The sequence below is a fragment of the Juglans regia genome, chromosome 6, assembly GCF_001411555.2.
Source record: "Juglans regia cultivar Chandler chromosome 6, Walnut 2.0, whole genome shotgun sequence".
Lineage (NCBI taxonomy): Eukaryota > Viridiplantae > Streptophyta > Magnoliopsida > Fagales > Juglandaceae > Juglans > Juglans regia.
The window spans coordinates 3,421,306-3,438,415 of NC_049906.1; the positions used below are offsets into that span (position 1 = coordinate 3,421,306).

The following is a 17,110-nucleotide window of genomic DNA, read 5'->3' on the forward strand; positions in this document are numbered from 1 at the left end:
CGAAAATGTATATTTTCCAACACACGCCAAAATCTCATTTTGGCCCAAACATATCCGTAAAACATTTTTCCAGAAAATGATTTACACAAAATCCAACACACAATATTTTTTCAGAAAATAGTCCATTAATCCATTATTACCATATGCACCATGATCTCCCCTAGGGACCATCCGCACGTCCTCGCTTCGTAGCGATGCCCAGTTCCGTGACCAGTGCGTTCATGGCCAAGCACACACTACGCAACAAGCGATGCCCAGTTTCGCGTCCAGCGCATTCGTGGCCAAGCATCCTCTAGCCCCCGCCAGCAGAGGGGCCACGGAGTCGGCACGAGACCATCTCGTCCGATCCCATTTTCACCCAGAGACAATCCAGAGGACGTCACTTAGTATATTCCACTCCCGAGTGACCAGAGGAGCTCCACTGAGATAATGCCCCATCTCAGCTTGGGTTCGTGTTACACACGCACCCAGAAATCCTTTCACATGAAAACCCAGTTTTCATAAATCACATGAACATGAATGCAATTACACGAAAACCCAGTTTCCTTTACAAACATAATCATGCGTGCAAATATGCCATGTACATGAAACATCTCAAAAACCAACATCCAACAATACTCAACACAGCCCAAACACACAAACAACTTCATCCACCAATCCATCCGACCCCCTTACTCATCGGACTTAGTCTGACAAAACCAACCATATCACAATGAAATGAGTTAGTGCAAAAATACATTTAAATCTCAAAAGTTATTTGGAAAAATACTTACAGTGCTAAATAGTAGTTTCCGGAGGATCACGAAGGTGCAAGAAGTGGCGGCTCAGAAACGTAACAGTGCAAAATGCACTGTGGCCGTGGATCTCAAAAATCTACTTTTGAACGGGAACAAACCAAGACCCGAGATTGATAGGGTAGAGCTTAGGGATGTCGGTGAAGCTAGTGGCGGTGGTGGTTGACCGTGGGTGGCGGCGTAGAGGGTGGTTAAAGACCAAAAATACCCAAATCGAAAATAGGGTTGGATGTTCTTCTCCGGTGAAGGATCGGAGATGGAGTTGGATCCATTGGGTTGCTAGGAGATCGAGGAGGATGAAGTGGTGAAAAAATGGTGCCAGTGGGGTTGGGTTCATATTAGCTTTATGGTTCGTTCGAACATAATCGTTGCTTCTCTAACGAGTTGTTAATATTCAATTCAAACAGATTTCTCTAGTATAATATAATTACATATTTATTTATATTCATTGTGTCTTAATGATTAAAAGTGAACTAATGGCAACTACGCGAAGAAAACGTGGGAGAGAGACCGGCCAACCTAGCGAAGAAGCTAGTGATCATACATGGACGCCGATACTGATCGAGCGGGAGATCGTTCTAGATGACTTTCGTTATTTTGCTTGGGATGGACAACACATCTTTTCCATCATCACCGACAGGGAATAGGAACCGATTTCTCAACAGAGGGTAGTTGTCTATCCAGGCATGGTCAGTTAGTTCTACCGGGCCATGTGTCAGATGGAGGCTGATGCGGAGACCTTCACGTTTACCGTTCGAGGAGTGAGTATTACTATCTCACCCTCAGTTATTTCTTATTTTATTGGGATCTCATGCGAGATTGGTGCATATCCTGCACCTTCTGCACAACCACTGCCTACACTGGCTATAGGGACAGATGGTGAAGATGCTAGTAAGGAAGAGGATACAATAGATGATGGTCTTATAGACGATGAGGTTCATCAGTTGATGTTGGATGCTTTGGCTCCTCCATATGATGGTAGCAAGATGATCAAACAGGTCCACTGTATAGCATTTTTTAGAATGCTAAATTTAATTGTTTCTCGTAACGTCAATGAGGAAATACAAGACAGATTTTGGCATGGAGTGAGCTCGATTTATGTTACGGATAGCACAAGGAGAGCCGATTGATCTGCCATTATATTTCTTCCTCCGCATTTGATCTAAGTCACACTATTCGAGTGGAGGTAGTATACCATTTGCATTGATGAACTCTAACCTCTTAGTCCAATTTGGAGTTAACGTACAAATGATAGAGCGGAGACAGCCACAGATCGGGCCCCTTACCATGATCACATTCAGCAGGAGTGAGGGCCACTCGTGGAAGACTTGAGTTAATGTTCCAGTGACAGAAGCTAGTGGCAGGGTGAGTGATCCAGCTTCTAGCGCTGCCAGTGTTGAGAGACAGGCTGCTGTGGCTACTTTGGATGAGGTATGATCCCTGGTCGAGGAGCATTACCGAATTTTGATCCAGGAGATGCAGAGGATCGTTGATCCAGTCATGGAGAAACTGCAGGAGATGGAGGGACGACTATTTGTCATACAGGAGGATTTTAATCACCTTACACAATTCTTATTTCAGAAAAATATGTTGTATCGAACATTATATTTTTGGGATTTAATTAGTGTATCATTTTTATAGTCAAAAATAATTTTTCTTATTTTACTTACCGTTCAAGATAATATAAAAAATGACTATATTTATAAAGTAATGTTTATTTAATTAAAAATCTTATTTAACATAAAAAAACTCATTACAATATTTTTAAATTAATTACATAAAATTTTTATGAATATGAAATATTTTAATTCACCATAAATTATACTATAACATAGCTATATTTTTTATATTTTGAAAATGATAACTAATAATAAATAATATTTATTTTGAAGGTATTTTGATGCCTTTTAATAAATTATTATAATTAAACGCCACTGTTCGAATGCTTATTTAAGCATTTGAACGCATATGTTCCTGTTTGAATGTAACACGTCCGTTCAAATAATGTTGCAACAATTCTCCGACATATTTATTTATAATTTCCCACCAAACAACTAGTTCGAATGAATAAATGTGGTGTTCGAAATAGTTCAATCATAAAATGTACGTTCAAACAGTATTGCAACCATCTTCACCAGATTTTCCCATCAAAAAACTTATGTTCAAACATAACATTTCAATTCGAATGGTTTTGAACTTCTACCAGGAAAATTGTATGTACTTTCCTGCCAAAATTACTATTCGAACAGATACTAAATCATTCAGAGAGTCGTTAAATTTGTGTTCGAATGGATTTTAATCTGTTCGAACGGTTTTCTATGTTTGAGACGAAATATTTCATCACAGAAAGTCTAGTTCGAATAGATACTTATAATGTGTTCGAACACAAAAAATTGCATTCATGTTTTGAGACGAAATTTAAATTTTGTCCCAAATAAATACTTTAGGGATGAAATTTAATTTGTCTTTAAAAGATTTCATCTCTAAAGATCAAATCTCTTGTAGTGCTAGTACGAAAGTTTTGTGGATCCAAGTATCCAAATATTCCTTGCACCAACGTAAGACACAATTAATTAATTGTGTCTTATCAAGAGGAACGAGTCTTGAAGCTCCAATTTTTGTTGTGCTCCTGCGTTCTAGTATTGGTCCCTTTTTTGTTGATCAAGCGTTGAATTAATGATTAGTGACACCACGGCGCAAGGCCCTCAAGGAAATCTATTACGAGCTCGGATTATAGGACCCATATCAAGAGCGTATTTAATGATATAAATAAATTATTAGAAGTAATCTAGGTCTCCTTCAAACATAAAAGTTCAAACATAAACTTCGCTTGCTCATACTTTATTCATCGTGGTGGAGCCACATACTTAAATAGATTAAATACATCACTTTATAACTCACTAGTAACATGAAATAAAGGATAAACATAACCAATGAGCTATAACAACCCGTACATGAAGATCATAAACTTAAAACTAATTAGGTAGCTAGTGTGATTAAGATTCTCTTATTAATCAATTACTTACTCCCAGCGGTCCTAAGACTAGGACTCGGAAAAAGCTAGCTAGCATAACAAGAAACGAGAAAGCAAATGATCCGTCAAAAGATCCCTTACCCAAAGGCAGAATTAGGAACAACGGAAATCGTGTTTTATAGCTTTGGAAAAAAAAAATGATTTCCCATCAAGAAGATCTGAGATAAAACAAATTGCACTAAAATGGGAAATATCAGAGAGAGAGAGAGAGATGATAATGCATTAATAGAACAAGTCAATCCCGACCTTCTTTATTTTTTATTTTATTTTATTTTTTTGTTGTTACAAATTGTCACTTGTTGCAAAGAAGTTTTACGGTTACAAATTACGTAGCAGTGTATATTGATGATGAAAAAATTTGTTTTTAATGATGACTCAGCTAATTAGCAGCTATTAGATGTCCACTCACCTAGTTGGTTTGTCACTAAAGACTTTATTGCATTTTCCTACTAATTAAGCTAATTAATCCAGTAGATTGATTTAGATTTGTTCTTTTACAGTGCTAAAATGATCTCTATATATCTCATCCGAGTACCAATAATACTGGAGTTAGCTAAAAGCTTTAAATCGTAAAGTGGAAAAAGGCTAATAATTATTCATTTCACTAAATACATACAAAAGCAGTTTCAATAGTACTGCACACATCTCGCATAGAACACGTTACAATATTACAATCACTCAAAAGAGATCGAATATTACATATATATACATGTGGCAGCGCTTCAACCACGTACATGAACGTTATATATAAAGCTATATACGATCACATTCTTTCAATCTTAAAACATCACGCATACAAGTTAAGGAGACCAAATTTCCGTTCATAAAGCGGAAAACCCAAAAGATCAGGAACCTCAGGAAAGTTATTGTTGAAGATTGGGAGGTGAGAGAGACAAGAAAAGATGGTGAAGCTAGAAAGCATGTGAAGAATATATATATATATATATATATATATAGATAGATAGACAGACAGATAGAGATCATATATACATATATATATATATAAAGAGAGAGAGAGAGAGAGAGATCTAAGGGGTGGGAAGAGATCGAATTGGAGGAAGATGGTGGTTGAGAGGAGAAAGAGAGTAAGAAAGCACTTTTAGGGTGTGAGGGGCAAGTAAACAATTGGAGAAAATGGGTGCGTACATGGATGGCTAGCGATGGGTGGTGATAATGAATGTCTATATACGAGAGAGATAGGCTATGCTAGCTAGCTAGCCTTCGATGAGGATGAACAAATTATCTAGCATCATTATCTGTTGGTTTCAGTATTTGATTTTTCATGCTATCATCTGCAACAATGGTACTCATAGAAGAGCTGCCGACGTCAACATCAATTCCCAAAGCATGTGTAGATGCATAGGGCAAATGCTTAGTGATCTGTTGTATATTGGAATCAACCTTTTTCAACGAGTGTTTTTCCAAAAGTCTTAATCCCTCCAGCTCCTTTGTTACTTGCTTCATGCTAGGCCTATCCTCCCCTCTTACCTTTAAGCACTTTTTTGCTATATTAGCAACTTCCTTTATTTCCTCAATATTACCTTCTATAAGAATGCGATCATCAATAATCTGAAGTAGGCGATCCTCTTTCATTGCAGTAACAAAATACATTGCTAGATTTCTTTCAGCTTCGGGCCTATCCATGGAAAGTGCCTTTTCACCTGTCAGTAGCTCTGCAATAACAACACCAAAACTATAGACGTCACTTTTTTCAGTTAGTTGGCTAGTATGGAAGTATTTTGGGTCCAAGTATCCCAAAGTTCCCTGCACCACGGTTGTTAATCGTGTGTGGTCAAGAGGAACCAATCTGGAAGCTCCAAAGTCAGACACTTTTGCTGTGTGGTTATCATCCATAAGTATATTTGTAGTTTTCACATCTCTATGTATAATAGACATAGAAGTCTCGAAATGTATGTATGCTAGGGCTCCTGCAGTTTCCGATGCTACCTTCAAACGTTTTTCCCATGAGAGTGAGGATGATAAGTTTTTATCATGAATATGGTCAAAAAGTGTTCCGTTCGTGATGAACTCATATACAAGTAAGGGTACTTCGGTCTCAAGACAACAACCTAATAACTTAACCACATTCTTATGATTAATTTTAGTAAGAACAACCACCTCATTTATAAATTGCTCAATCTGGCTCTGATCAACAACATTGGACTTCTTAATGGCCACCACTTTGTCATCTGATAAAATTCCTTTATAAACAGTTCCAAAGCCTCCTTGGCCAAGGACTCTACTTTTATCATAGTTGTTAGTGGCCTTTCCAAGCTCTTTTGCGCTAAAGATTTTGGCTGACTCAACATATTCTTTGTGATTCAAGAGTTGTCGTTGTAAGATTAAGCCACCATTTTGTTGGAAGAACTTCTCTTTCAGTTTTATGAGCTTTCTTCTTTGCATTACCCAATATACCCACAAAGTTCCCACAAGCAGGATCAAGAGGCTTATGCTGATGCCTGCAATGTTCAAGCAATCATTTTAACCATATAGATTGTATTTCAATTTCTCCTTCTGTCACTTATAACATCATGTTTGTTGACACAATGACTTCAACAAAGCTGAGATTTCAATATGTATTATATAAAGATGACCTACAAGGAGTTGAGTTTGAGTTTTAACTTAGCAATTAGTGATCATTTAAAGGAATAAAGATTGAAAGCCTAGCACGCTGTAGAAGCTGTAGTGGATTTCAACTGCATTTCATACTAAAGGTAAGGTTACAAATTATATGGAATAGAAAGAGTGAACTAAGTTTTGAATTAACTTACACATCTTAAAACTTTAATTTTTAACTTAAAAGACTTGCATTAACCGAAATGGTTAATTTTAGACCAAAATATAATTATTGCATGGAAAGTCAGTGAGGTTGAGAATTAAACCAAATCCATCATACATGTAGTTCGTAAATTAACAAGAAAACAGAAAATAAAAGAGACGAGTACTACTGTAATACTAGTACCATTCTTATATATATTATCCATACCTAAGGCAATATTAATGATGATCTTGGATTGACCGGGTTTTTTACTGCAACCTGTACCAGGCGGCATCCTCCCGTCGCCTTTATATCCCTCGAGACAAGTACATTGGTAGCTCCCGTTAGTGTTGATACATGTTGCATTAGCATTGCAGGGATTCGGATGATCTTTGCACTCATCAATATCTGAAATACATGAGTACCACAGCTAGCCCGTCATCATAGAAATACAGCCTTAACAGTTTGCTCATTTAACAAGTACTACAACATGAATTGATTAATTTGCTAATCCAAAATGAGCTGAAATTACAAAAAAGAAAAGGCTTATAAAGTAAAACGAATGAACACAATTAATAATTAGTTACCTTGGCAACTACCATCTTTTCCATCAAGAATGTATGGGTTCCCTTGATAACCTTCGGGGCACTTGCAAATATACCCAAGAGCGTTGGGTTCCGAACAATTACTATTCGCTGCTTTGCATAAATAGCTTGACCAATTTTTCTGAGCATCTTCGCACTTCTTATTTGCAATTGCCCAATCAAGCAACAGGGGTACAGTCTCCCTGTTCATTAAATTTTCAAAATCTAAGGTGGAAAAGGTGTATGCCTGTGTTTCCCCTATAAAACCTAAACCACATGATTGCCCCGAGGTTCTGCTGGATCCATTAGTGTAAATGCTCTGAACGGTCAAATTATATTTCGTTGCGTTTTCTGGGATAGCTGAATGGCAACAGCCAAGGCCAGAGCAAGAGCCGTTAACCAAACCGGTACTTTTGCCACAAACTGATGTGCATCCAGACATGAACGTATAATGTTGTCCCTGCCAGCCACTTATGTAGGCGAAAAAGTTACAACCGACGGCAAAGATACTGTTCTTCTCAAGTGAGATACTAAAATTCGACAAGCTGAGCAAGGCAGAGATGCGGCGTAGACTAGGCTGATTATCATACACTGGCCACCATTCGCAACTACGGAATACCAAGTTTGAGACTCGTAGTTCACCATCATCAGTAGAGATGTTGAGGACTTCTATATTATCAACGGCCAGAAATGGTTTTGGGGGCTGGAAAGAGTTGTTACATTTGATGAGAAAAGATTTATCAAGGTAGCAGCCCTCGCTTGTACCAAATGGGTAGGGGATATTAACAGATCCGCATATGCGGTTGCAGCTCGGATCATTGGGTTGAGGCGCTGCTAAAACTAGCTGGACCCCAATAATTAGATGTAGCAGCACTACTAGTTGTTCCGAAAGCTTTCGATGCAAAGCCATGGCTGACCTTTTTTTTGTCTGATCTGTGCTTCCGAAATAACTAATGTTTCTTTGCGCCTCCCTCTTATAAAACAAGCTAACATAAAGAGACTTCAAGTCTGGCCTGATGAACAATTAATTGAAAAGGACCTAAGGTAGATAATAAGAAGTATTAAAAATATAAATCAATAAAATTATTTTAAGGTAGGTAGCACGATTTGGAAAAAGCTACTCTTACCGAGGATGGCCACCGACATTTTTGACGGATTTATTATTATTTTTTACAAGAAAATGGTTTTTAATGAATTTGTAATTTTTTTCTTTTTTTAAAAAATATTTAAGGGGTTAAAAAAATTCTTAAAAAAACTACACAAAATAAAAAGTGGATTTTGTACTTTGTACTGGGCAGAATTAATATAGACTTTCTCGAGCGGGACGGTCTCAGTAGAATTTAAAAAAAAAATGCACATAAAGCTTGTCGGTAGAATTTGTCGGGACCGGTCTCGGTAGCCTAGCAGTGGTCAGGAGGATTTGTTATATATATATATATAGACTAAGGAGACGTTTGGATTCGAAAGAGATCTCAGCTCATCTCAACTCATCTCACTACTATTCATTACTATTCAGCAACTTTAACTCACAAATCTCACTACTATTCATAACTCATATCGTTACTATTCACAATCCATCTCAAGTCATCTCAACTCATCTTCGAATCCAAACATCTCCTACTTTAATTAATTAGCGCTCCTATTATATATATAATAGGAGCGTGAGCGTTAATTAATTTGGTGTTGGTTTTAATTGTATAAATTCTTAATGATCTTATAAATTATCAAATTAACTTCATAATTTAAAAAATATTTTCAAAAGAAACCTTTAGGAAGACAAAAGGACAACGTCATGTTCCAAAGTATACATTTATAACCTATATATACATTTATTCATGCATGTTCCAAAGTATCTTCTTAGGAAGACAAAAGGACAACGTCAAAATTAAAGCTTTATTCAAAGCTTCAAGAACTGATCAATATATATAGACACACACACACGATATATATATATATATATATATATATATATATATATATATATATATATTTATATTAATAATGCTTAAATAGTAGTACAACTAAGATTGTCCATTTGAGGGCACAAGACTAGGACAGCAGAACAGGCCGTCACGTTCATCGATCCCAAAACCAGAACATACAGCAGCAGCATGACAAGCTGGGAGCCATCACTAGCTAGCTGTAAACATCTCTTTTGCGCAACCATGCATGCACCAACAAGGCGCAACAACCAACAACCGTGCACAACCTAAGAAGAATGATACCGGCCTACACCAAATTCAACATATTTAAACTTTCTCATAATTCGTATCATTAGCTAGGATGCCAATCTTTGGGATTGGTGAATTGCCAGAAAAAAAGCAGCTCGAGTTACCGAAGAGAAACAAAGAAAAACAAGCAGTTATAAGTACTTCAGACTAACCACAAGGCCGGGCAGTTATAGCCTGAATAGAGACTACTACAAGCGGCAGTGTACGTTCTGAATAGATACTTCAGCCTTTAGATTAGTTGACTCCTCAATTTCAGGAAAGTAACTAAACGGATTTCTTTTCTGAGCAGTGCTAAAAGGAAAAAGTCATTAATTGCATGAGAACTAGATAACTTTCTACATAGCTGGTGATCCATGATACTCACCTCTCTCTGAAATATTGCATGAAAACTCAACTCTTTGAAATATTAGCCACTTCCTTCAGCTGCCACGCTTTCTCTTGATCTTCCACTCTACGTTTATTTTCAAGAAGTTTAAACAACCTAGTATCCATTAAATAAGAACTCCAAAGCTAGCTAGACTAGTGTCCTCCAGCCAATCACTCCTTTTTTGTAATGCCCCGTACCCGAGGGTCCGGAGAGTTAACTCATGTCACTAACAAATCATTTTCCTTCCACATAGTACATATTCTAATCTTTCTCAATCGCACAAAATACTCATATATTTACATTAATTACTCCAGAATAACTATTCTAAGACGATACAAAAATTTAATATAAACATCAATCTCCCAACAAATCACATCATCAGAGCACAACAAGCTTACTGAATGAAAATCCTCAATACCCATGTAAACCTTCTATGCTTAAACCATCATTCTTAACTCTTCTCACCCATGCTCCATATCCTTGATCCTCAACTGAAATATTCAAATCATCTGAAAAATATTGTGGAGATAAGGGGTGAGTTATCAACAACTCAGTAAGCAGAAAACATATACTAGCATGTAAACATGAGCCTTTTCAGAAAGTTCAATATGCAGAAATAAAACATTTTATTTTTATATGCAGATCTCAGAAAACGTGTTATCAGAAAATCAGAGCGACTTTTCAACATTTCATACTCAAGTCAACAATTCATATTTGAGGATCCATTTCATATTCAAAAACACTTTGGCATAACATAACTGAACATATTCATCTTATCATATCATATCATATACCATGTTTAACCCCCGTGGTAGGGTTGTGCTATCCCCGGTGGCCAAACCAGGCAGTATCATGTGGTGAACTTCCCCTTTTTCAATCTCGGAGCCCCGAGTGTGCACACAGGAAAGAACACGTAAAAAGACCACTTTGTTTCCAAAGTGGGTGCACTCATATCATATCATGGTGGTACCAACCATATCACGTGAACAGTATCATCATATCAGAACCATATTCAGAACAGATAAGTATGCCAAAGTTTTATCATATCCATATCATATCAAAACACGTGCGAAACATATTCATATCATTTCTATTTGATCAAAAACAGATCCATATCATTTCATATCACATGCATAAAAATGTCAATGATATCATATTCGCTCTTTTGTATATTTCAGAAACATGTCAAATATTGCTCATGTCTACACATTTCATGTCAAAAACATTTCTTTTCTCTTTCATATGTATCTCATGAGGGAATGCAAAACATATACTGAGGTTGTTTTTCACTTTTTCTTTTTAAAACATGCACATTTTTACAAACCAACCTCAGTTCATTTCTTTTTATGCCAATCTAGCATAGGAACCCCGCTTACCTGGACGACTTAACTTTTCCAAAAATTTCCTCAAAAATGTCGAGTCGACTATAAATCGTCACCTATAAAAATAATCACGTAATTTCTGTAAGTTTTCAATAGATCACATATGTCGATATTTAAGCCTAAACTTCTTAAATAACCTATTTTAAATTTCTCAAAACTTAAAACCTTCATAATCCCAAAATATATCATTACTTCATAAAATCACTAATATCCACCACAACCCACGTCATACCCAAAACACCAATATTTAAACCCGAACAGCCAACAAATCTCATAGTCTAAACCAATCATACTAACAACTCCATCACCCAATCCAATCAACCCCGTTACTCCTCGGACTCAGTCCGGCAAAACCAATCAGCAATTAAATACAATGTAATGTGCTAGTGCAGAAATACATTAAATTCACGAGAATTCTTTGAAAAATACTTACATTGCTATATAATAATTTCCGAAGGATCAAGAAACTGCAAGAAGTGGCGGCTCAGCAACGTAACAGTGTAAAATACACTCTGGCCGTGAGTCTCAAAAACCCACTTTTCAACGGAGACAAACCAAGACCCAAAATTGATAGGGTAGGGCCTAGAGAGGTCGGTGAAGCCAATGGTGGTGGTGGTTTGCCGTGGGTGGCGGCGCAAGGGGTGTTTTAGGCCAAAAATGCACAAATCGGAAATGGACTTGGTGGGACTTCACTGGTGACGGATCGGAGCCGGGGTTGGATCCATTGGGTAGCCGGGAGGTTGGGGATGAAGTGGTGAAGAGATGGTGGCCGGTGGTGGCGCGACGGCGGCGCGCGAGCACAAAGAACGCCGCGGCTTTGTGGGGTGCGTGCGGGCTACCGGCGGCGAGGTAGGGGCTGGGATTTGGGGGGTGAGGTCGCCGGCCGGTGGGGGATCTAGTCGGCTGGGCGGTGTCGCGCACGGCGGCGCGACGGCAGCGGGCTGGGTGAGGAACGGCTGCACGGCGAGAGAGAGAGAGAAGAACTCGCGCGCGGGGAGGAAGACCAGGAGGAGAAAAAGAAAAGAAAAGAAAAGAAAAAGAAAAGAAGAAAAGAAAAATAGAGGGAAAAGAAATGAGGTCCAAACCTCACATCTTGGGTCATAAAAATGATTCAACGGAAATGATTTTAAAATTGCAAGTGAAATAAAATAATTCAAACACAGTGATTAAATTGAAAACAAATAATTAAACCCAACAATAAGTTAATTTAATTCGAGAAGAAATTTAAACACATAACAATAATTAATTTAAAGAAAGCACTTCAAAAAAAATAATTTTCGTAAACTAAAAATCATAAAAATAGTCTAATTAAAAATCCAATAATTTTAAAATAAGAGAATAAATTCTGAATCAATAAAAATAATTTATTTATTAAAATACACTAAAATACGGGGTGTTACATCCTCCCCCCCTTAAAAAAATTTCGTCCTCGAAATTTATAAGGTCAAACATTAACGTAAAGGCAAGATACAAGATATAACTCAAAACACGCTTGAAAAGACCATACCATCAACAACTCCCAACAAGCATGAGTAATGCACTCCCAAGTCTACTCCTATAGGCGATTCCATTATGCTCACATTAGTCTCCCAATGACACATCACGTCTATTACTCCTAGGGTGACCACGAAGTCCAAAATCTCCATTTTCGTCAACAACATTAATACAACACTCAGCAAAAACCCAATGATTATTATTATTTTCGTAACACGAACTGTGCTAACCTCAATCGACTCCTATGTTAAAACTCACCAACCTTCATTGTATTCTACAAGTTGGTAACCTATTAGCCACTTCCAAAGTTAACCATCAATAAACATTTTCATCATCCAGACCTATTCCCTCAAATTCAACAAGAATTATATCTTAAATCCGCATCACCAAAAGTTTAATCTCTAATTACAAGTATCATCTCAAATTTTCAAATCACTAATAATCCCTTAAGATCAACACAAGGTTTGAATCCTTAATTATATCACAACATAACACCATTGAGTACGAGGTAGCTCAACACCTACTAACCAGAAAACTCTCACCACATTTGGTAGAAAATTCTTGATCTCCAAAACCATGAACTATTTCACACTTTCCTCAAACTCACCAAGAATTCATTCCTGAATCTGTACCAGCTATTATCCTCAAATCCGAAATGGATCAAATCCCAAAACCTGCCACTAAAACCTCGAACTAATAACAATTATTTTCCCCAATTCAAACCAAATTTTCAATTCCCATGAAAATACATGAACTAAATCAATACCTTCAATACCCACAGAAATATTCTCCTTGAAAATTCTTATATCAATAACTCAACTCTGATCAACCCTATTTAATGATCACAGACTAATCAATATCCAAAAATCAAGCTAGGACACTAAGCCTGCAGAATTAAAAACTTAAATCTTATTACAAATTAGTCCTTCAAATCTGTAATTCTAAAACCTTAAACTATATTAGAATCATTTTCCGAAATCTGTAAGATCGATGAACTTATATCCAATAATAAGACAATCGACTCCCGAAGCTTTCAAGATCTAAAATATTAAAAGATAACAAATCATTTTTTTAAAATTTGCAAACTTTAATCCTTTAGTGAAATTCTCGTAAATCTATCCTTAAAGTTTGTTGAACTTACAACCTCCTATTCTAAAGCCTTGTGTCATATCTCCACAAAATCTAAAACCATAATTATCCTACGCCCCAAAGAGATCACCCAGACATGCCGTTCCTTTCATGCCTCAAGATTTCAAAAGCAAACCAAGTCGATAAAAGTTCAAGCCTACTACACTAAATATTGATACCTAACAATGACATTCTCAATCATACCATCTTCCTGTCATAACTTAACCTTTAACCCTTTTTTGAACAAAATAAAATAAAACAAAATAATATAAAATAAATAACATAATTTCAATTCAAATAAAATCAAATCAAATAAAATGAAATAAATTCAATTTAAATAAAAGTAATAATTTCAAATTAAACCCTCAAACTTTTCTGGTACTGTACCTACTAGACATATGGTCTTACCCAATCTTAGCCATATCTTTAACCAACTCATATAATCCTTCCTACCATAAAATATTGTAAACCCGACATCGGTCTAAACTCCCGTACATCTTTAGAATCTAAACCACAAGAATCTAAACTTTAAATCTTATAAAGATTATCTCTTATAGTCCACAAAGTAAGTTTATTGGATCTAAACTCACTAAACCTCAAAATCTCAACACTCAATCATAAAGTCTGCAAAATTTAAAATCTTAAATATCTACAAAATTACTTCTTATTCTTTACAAATCTACACCTCAAATCTAAAGTTTCTTCCTAAACCACGGATATCCAAACTTAAATGTTTTCAGTCTGCAGAACCTCAAACTTGAAATATTCCCATAATCACGTCTTAGTTCTCAAATTTCTATAAATATATCAAATATGAAATTACTTCCTAAACTGAATCGATATCCAAAATCGATATCCAAAATCTTATATGTTATAGTCTGTAGAACCTCAAAGTTATCATACAATTGAACTTATGTGCACCTTCAAAACTATAAACATTACATCTTATAAAAGATCCTTACCTATAGTCAACAAAGTATGCCTACCTGATCTAAAACTCCAAGTGTAAAGAAAGTCATTTATTAAAATCTAAAGCCTTAGTTCTCTTCAAAATCTTCTTTTTAAAAACCCACACCATCTAAGACCTCAAACATCTTAGAATATATTCCAAAATGTTGCCGGATTCTAAAACTTTAAAAACAATTAAAATCATCTCTTATAATCTTCAAATTTCCATACCTCCAATCTGAGTTAACTTCCTAACTCATGGATATTCAAAACCTCAGATTTCGTACGCCATCCAACATGAGTATGCAAAAGCTCAAACCAAATATCTTTAAAATCATGTCCTAGTGCCTTCAAAATTTTAAAACCTTAAATATCATCAAACATCTTATTATAGTATGTCAAACCTCATATGTCATCTTTCGAAAGTACATGCCCTAGAAATGCGATTGAATCAAGCCAAAATTCACACTTCTTCAATTTAGCAAACAACTTTTTATGTCTAAGTGTCCAAAGTATCAGCTTCAAATGTTCCTTATGCTCAGTCTTGCTTTTGGAATATACTAGTATATCAATAAAACCACTACAATCTTATCCAAAAATTCATGGAACACCATGTTCATCAAATCCATGAATATTGCTGGGGTGTTAGTCAGGCCAAAAGGCATGACCAAAAACTCATAATGGCCATATCGGGTCCTAAAAGTTGTCTTGGCTACGTCTTTTGCCCTGATATTCAATTGATGGTAACCCGATCGAAGATCAATCTTTGAAAATACTTGAGCACCCTGGAGCTGATCAAACAAATCCTCTATACGGGGTAGCAGGTACTTATTCTTTATGATCACCCGATTAAGTTCTCTGTAATTAATACACATTCTCATCGATCCGTCATTCCTCTTCACAAACAACTCAAATAAAAAAAAAAAAAAAATGATTTCTTAAAATCTATCTATACTCCAAAATTTCACATGCTATAGTTTGCAGAATCTCAAACCTGGAATTTCTCTATAATCATCTAGTTTGTAGTCCTCAAATTTCTATACCCCAAGTATGAAATTACTCCTTAAACTAACAGATATCCAAAACCTCATGTTATAATTTGCAGAATCTCAAACCTGGAATTTCTCCATAATCATCTAGCTTGTATTCCTCAAATTTCTATACCCCAAGTATGAAATTACTCCTTAAACTAACAGATATCCAAAACCTCATGTTATAGTCTGCAGAATCTCAAACCTGGCTTTCGGTCAAACTTATGTAAACTTTAAAATCTAGACCTCCAAGTCATGTCCTACAACCTTTCAAATAAGCCCATCAAATCTGCATCCTTAAATTCCCAAAACCTCAATCCATAAAGTCTACAGAATCTCAAACCTGGCTCTGATACCAACTGTAACGCCCCGTACCCGAGGGTCCGGAGAGTTAACTCATGTCACTAACAAATCATTTTCCTTCCACATAGTACATATTCTAATCTTTTTCAATCGCACAAAATACTCATATATTTACATTAATTACTCCAGAATAACTATTCTAAGACGATACAAAAATTTAATATAAACATCAATCTCCCAACAAATCACATCATCAGAGCACAACAAGCTTACTGAATGAAAATCCTCAATACCCATATAAACCTTCTATGCTTAAACCATCATTCTTAACTCTTCTCACCCATGCTCCATATCCTTGATCCTCAACTAAAATATTCAAATCATCTGAAAAATATTGTGGCGATAAGGGGTGAGTTATCAACAACTCAGTAAGCAGAAAACATATACTAGCATGTAAACATGAGCCTTTTCAGAAAGTTCAATATGCAGAAATAAAACATTTTATTTTTATATGCAGATCTCAGAAAACGTGTTATCAGAAAATCAGAGCGACTTTTCAACATTTCATACTCAAGTCAACAATTCATATTTGAGGATCCATTTCATATTCAAAAACACTTTGGCATAACATAACTAAACATATTCATCTTATCATATCATATCATATACCATGTTTAACCCCCGTGGTAGGGTTGTGCTATCCCCGGTGGCCAAACCAGGCAGTATCATGTGGTGAACTTCCCCTTTTTCAATCTCGGAGCCCCGAGTGTGCACACAGGAAAGAACACGTAAAAAGACCACTTTGTTTCCAAAGTGGGTGCACTCATATCATATCATGGTGGTACCAACCATATCACGTGAACAGTATCATCATATCAGAACCATATTCAGAACAGATAAGTATGCCAAAGTTTTATCATATCCATATCATATCAAAACACGTGCGAAACATATTCATATCATTTCTATTTGATCAAAAACTGATCCATATCATTTCATATCACATGCATAAAAATGTCAATGATATCATATTCGCTCTTTTGTATATTTCAGAAA

General features: G+C 36.1%; 1 protein-coding gene across 1 annotated transcript; it reads right to left on the reverse strand.

Annotated features, from left to right (window-relative positions):
* Positions 1-4,577: 4,577 nt before the first annotated feature.
* LOC109020611 (wall-associated receptor kinase 2-like) lies at positions 4,578-9,790 on the reverse strand. Its single transcript, XM_035690554.1, has 5 exons — positions 9,766-9,790; positions 9,554-9,682; positions 7,174-8,183; positions 6,815-6,994; positions 4,578-6,287 (listed from the first exon to the last, which is right to left on the reverse strand). Exons 3-5 carry the CDS (start codon positions 8,078-8,080, stop codon positions 5,068-5,070), a joined length of 2,307 nt encoding a protein of 768 aa, XP_035546447.1. The 5' UTR covers positions 8,081-8,183; positions 9,554-9,682; positions 9,766-9,790; the 3' UTR covers positions 4,578-5,067.
* Positions 9,791-17,110: the final 7,320 nt, after the last annotated feature.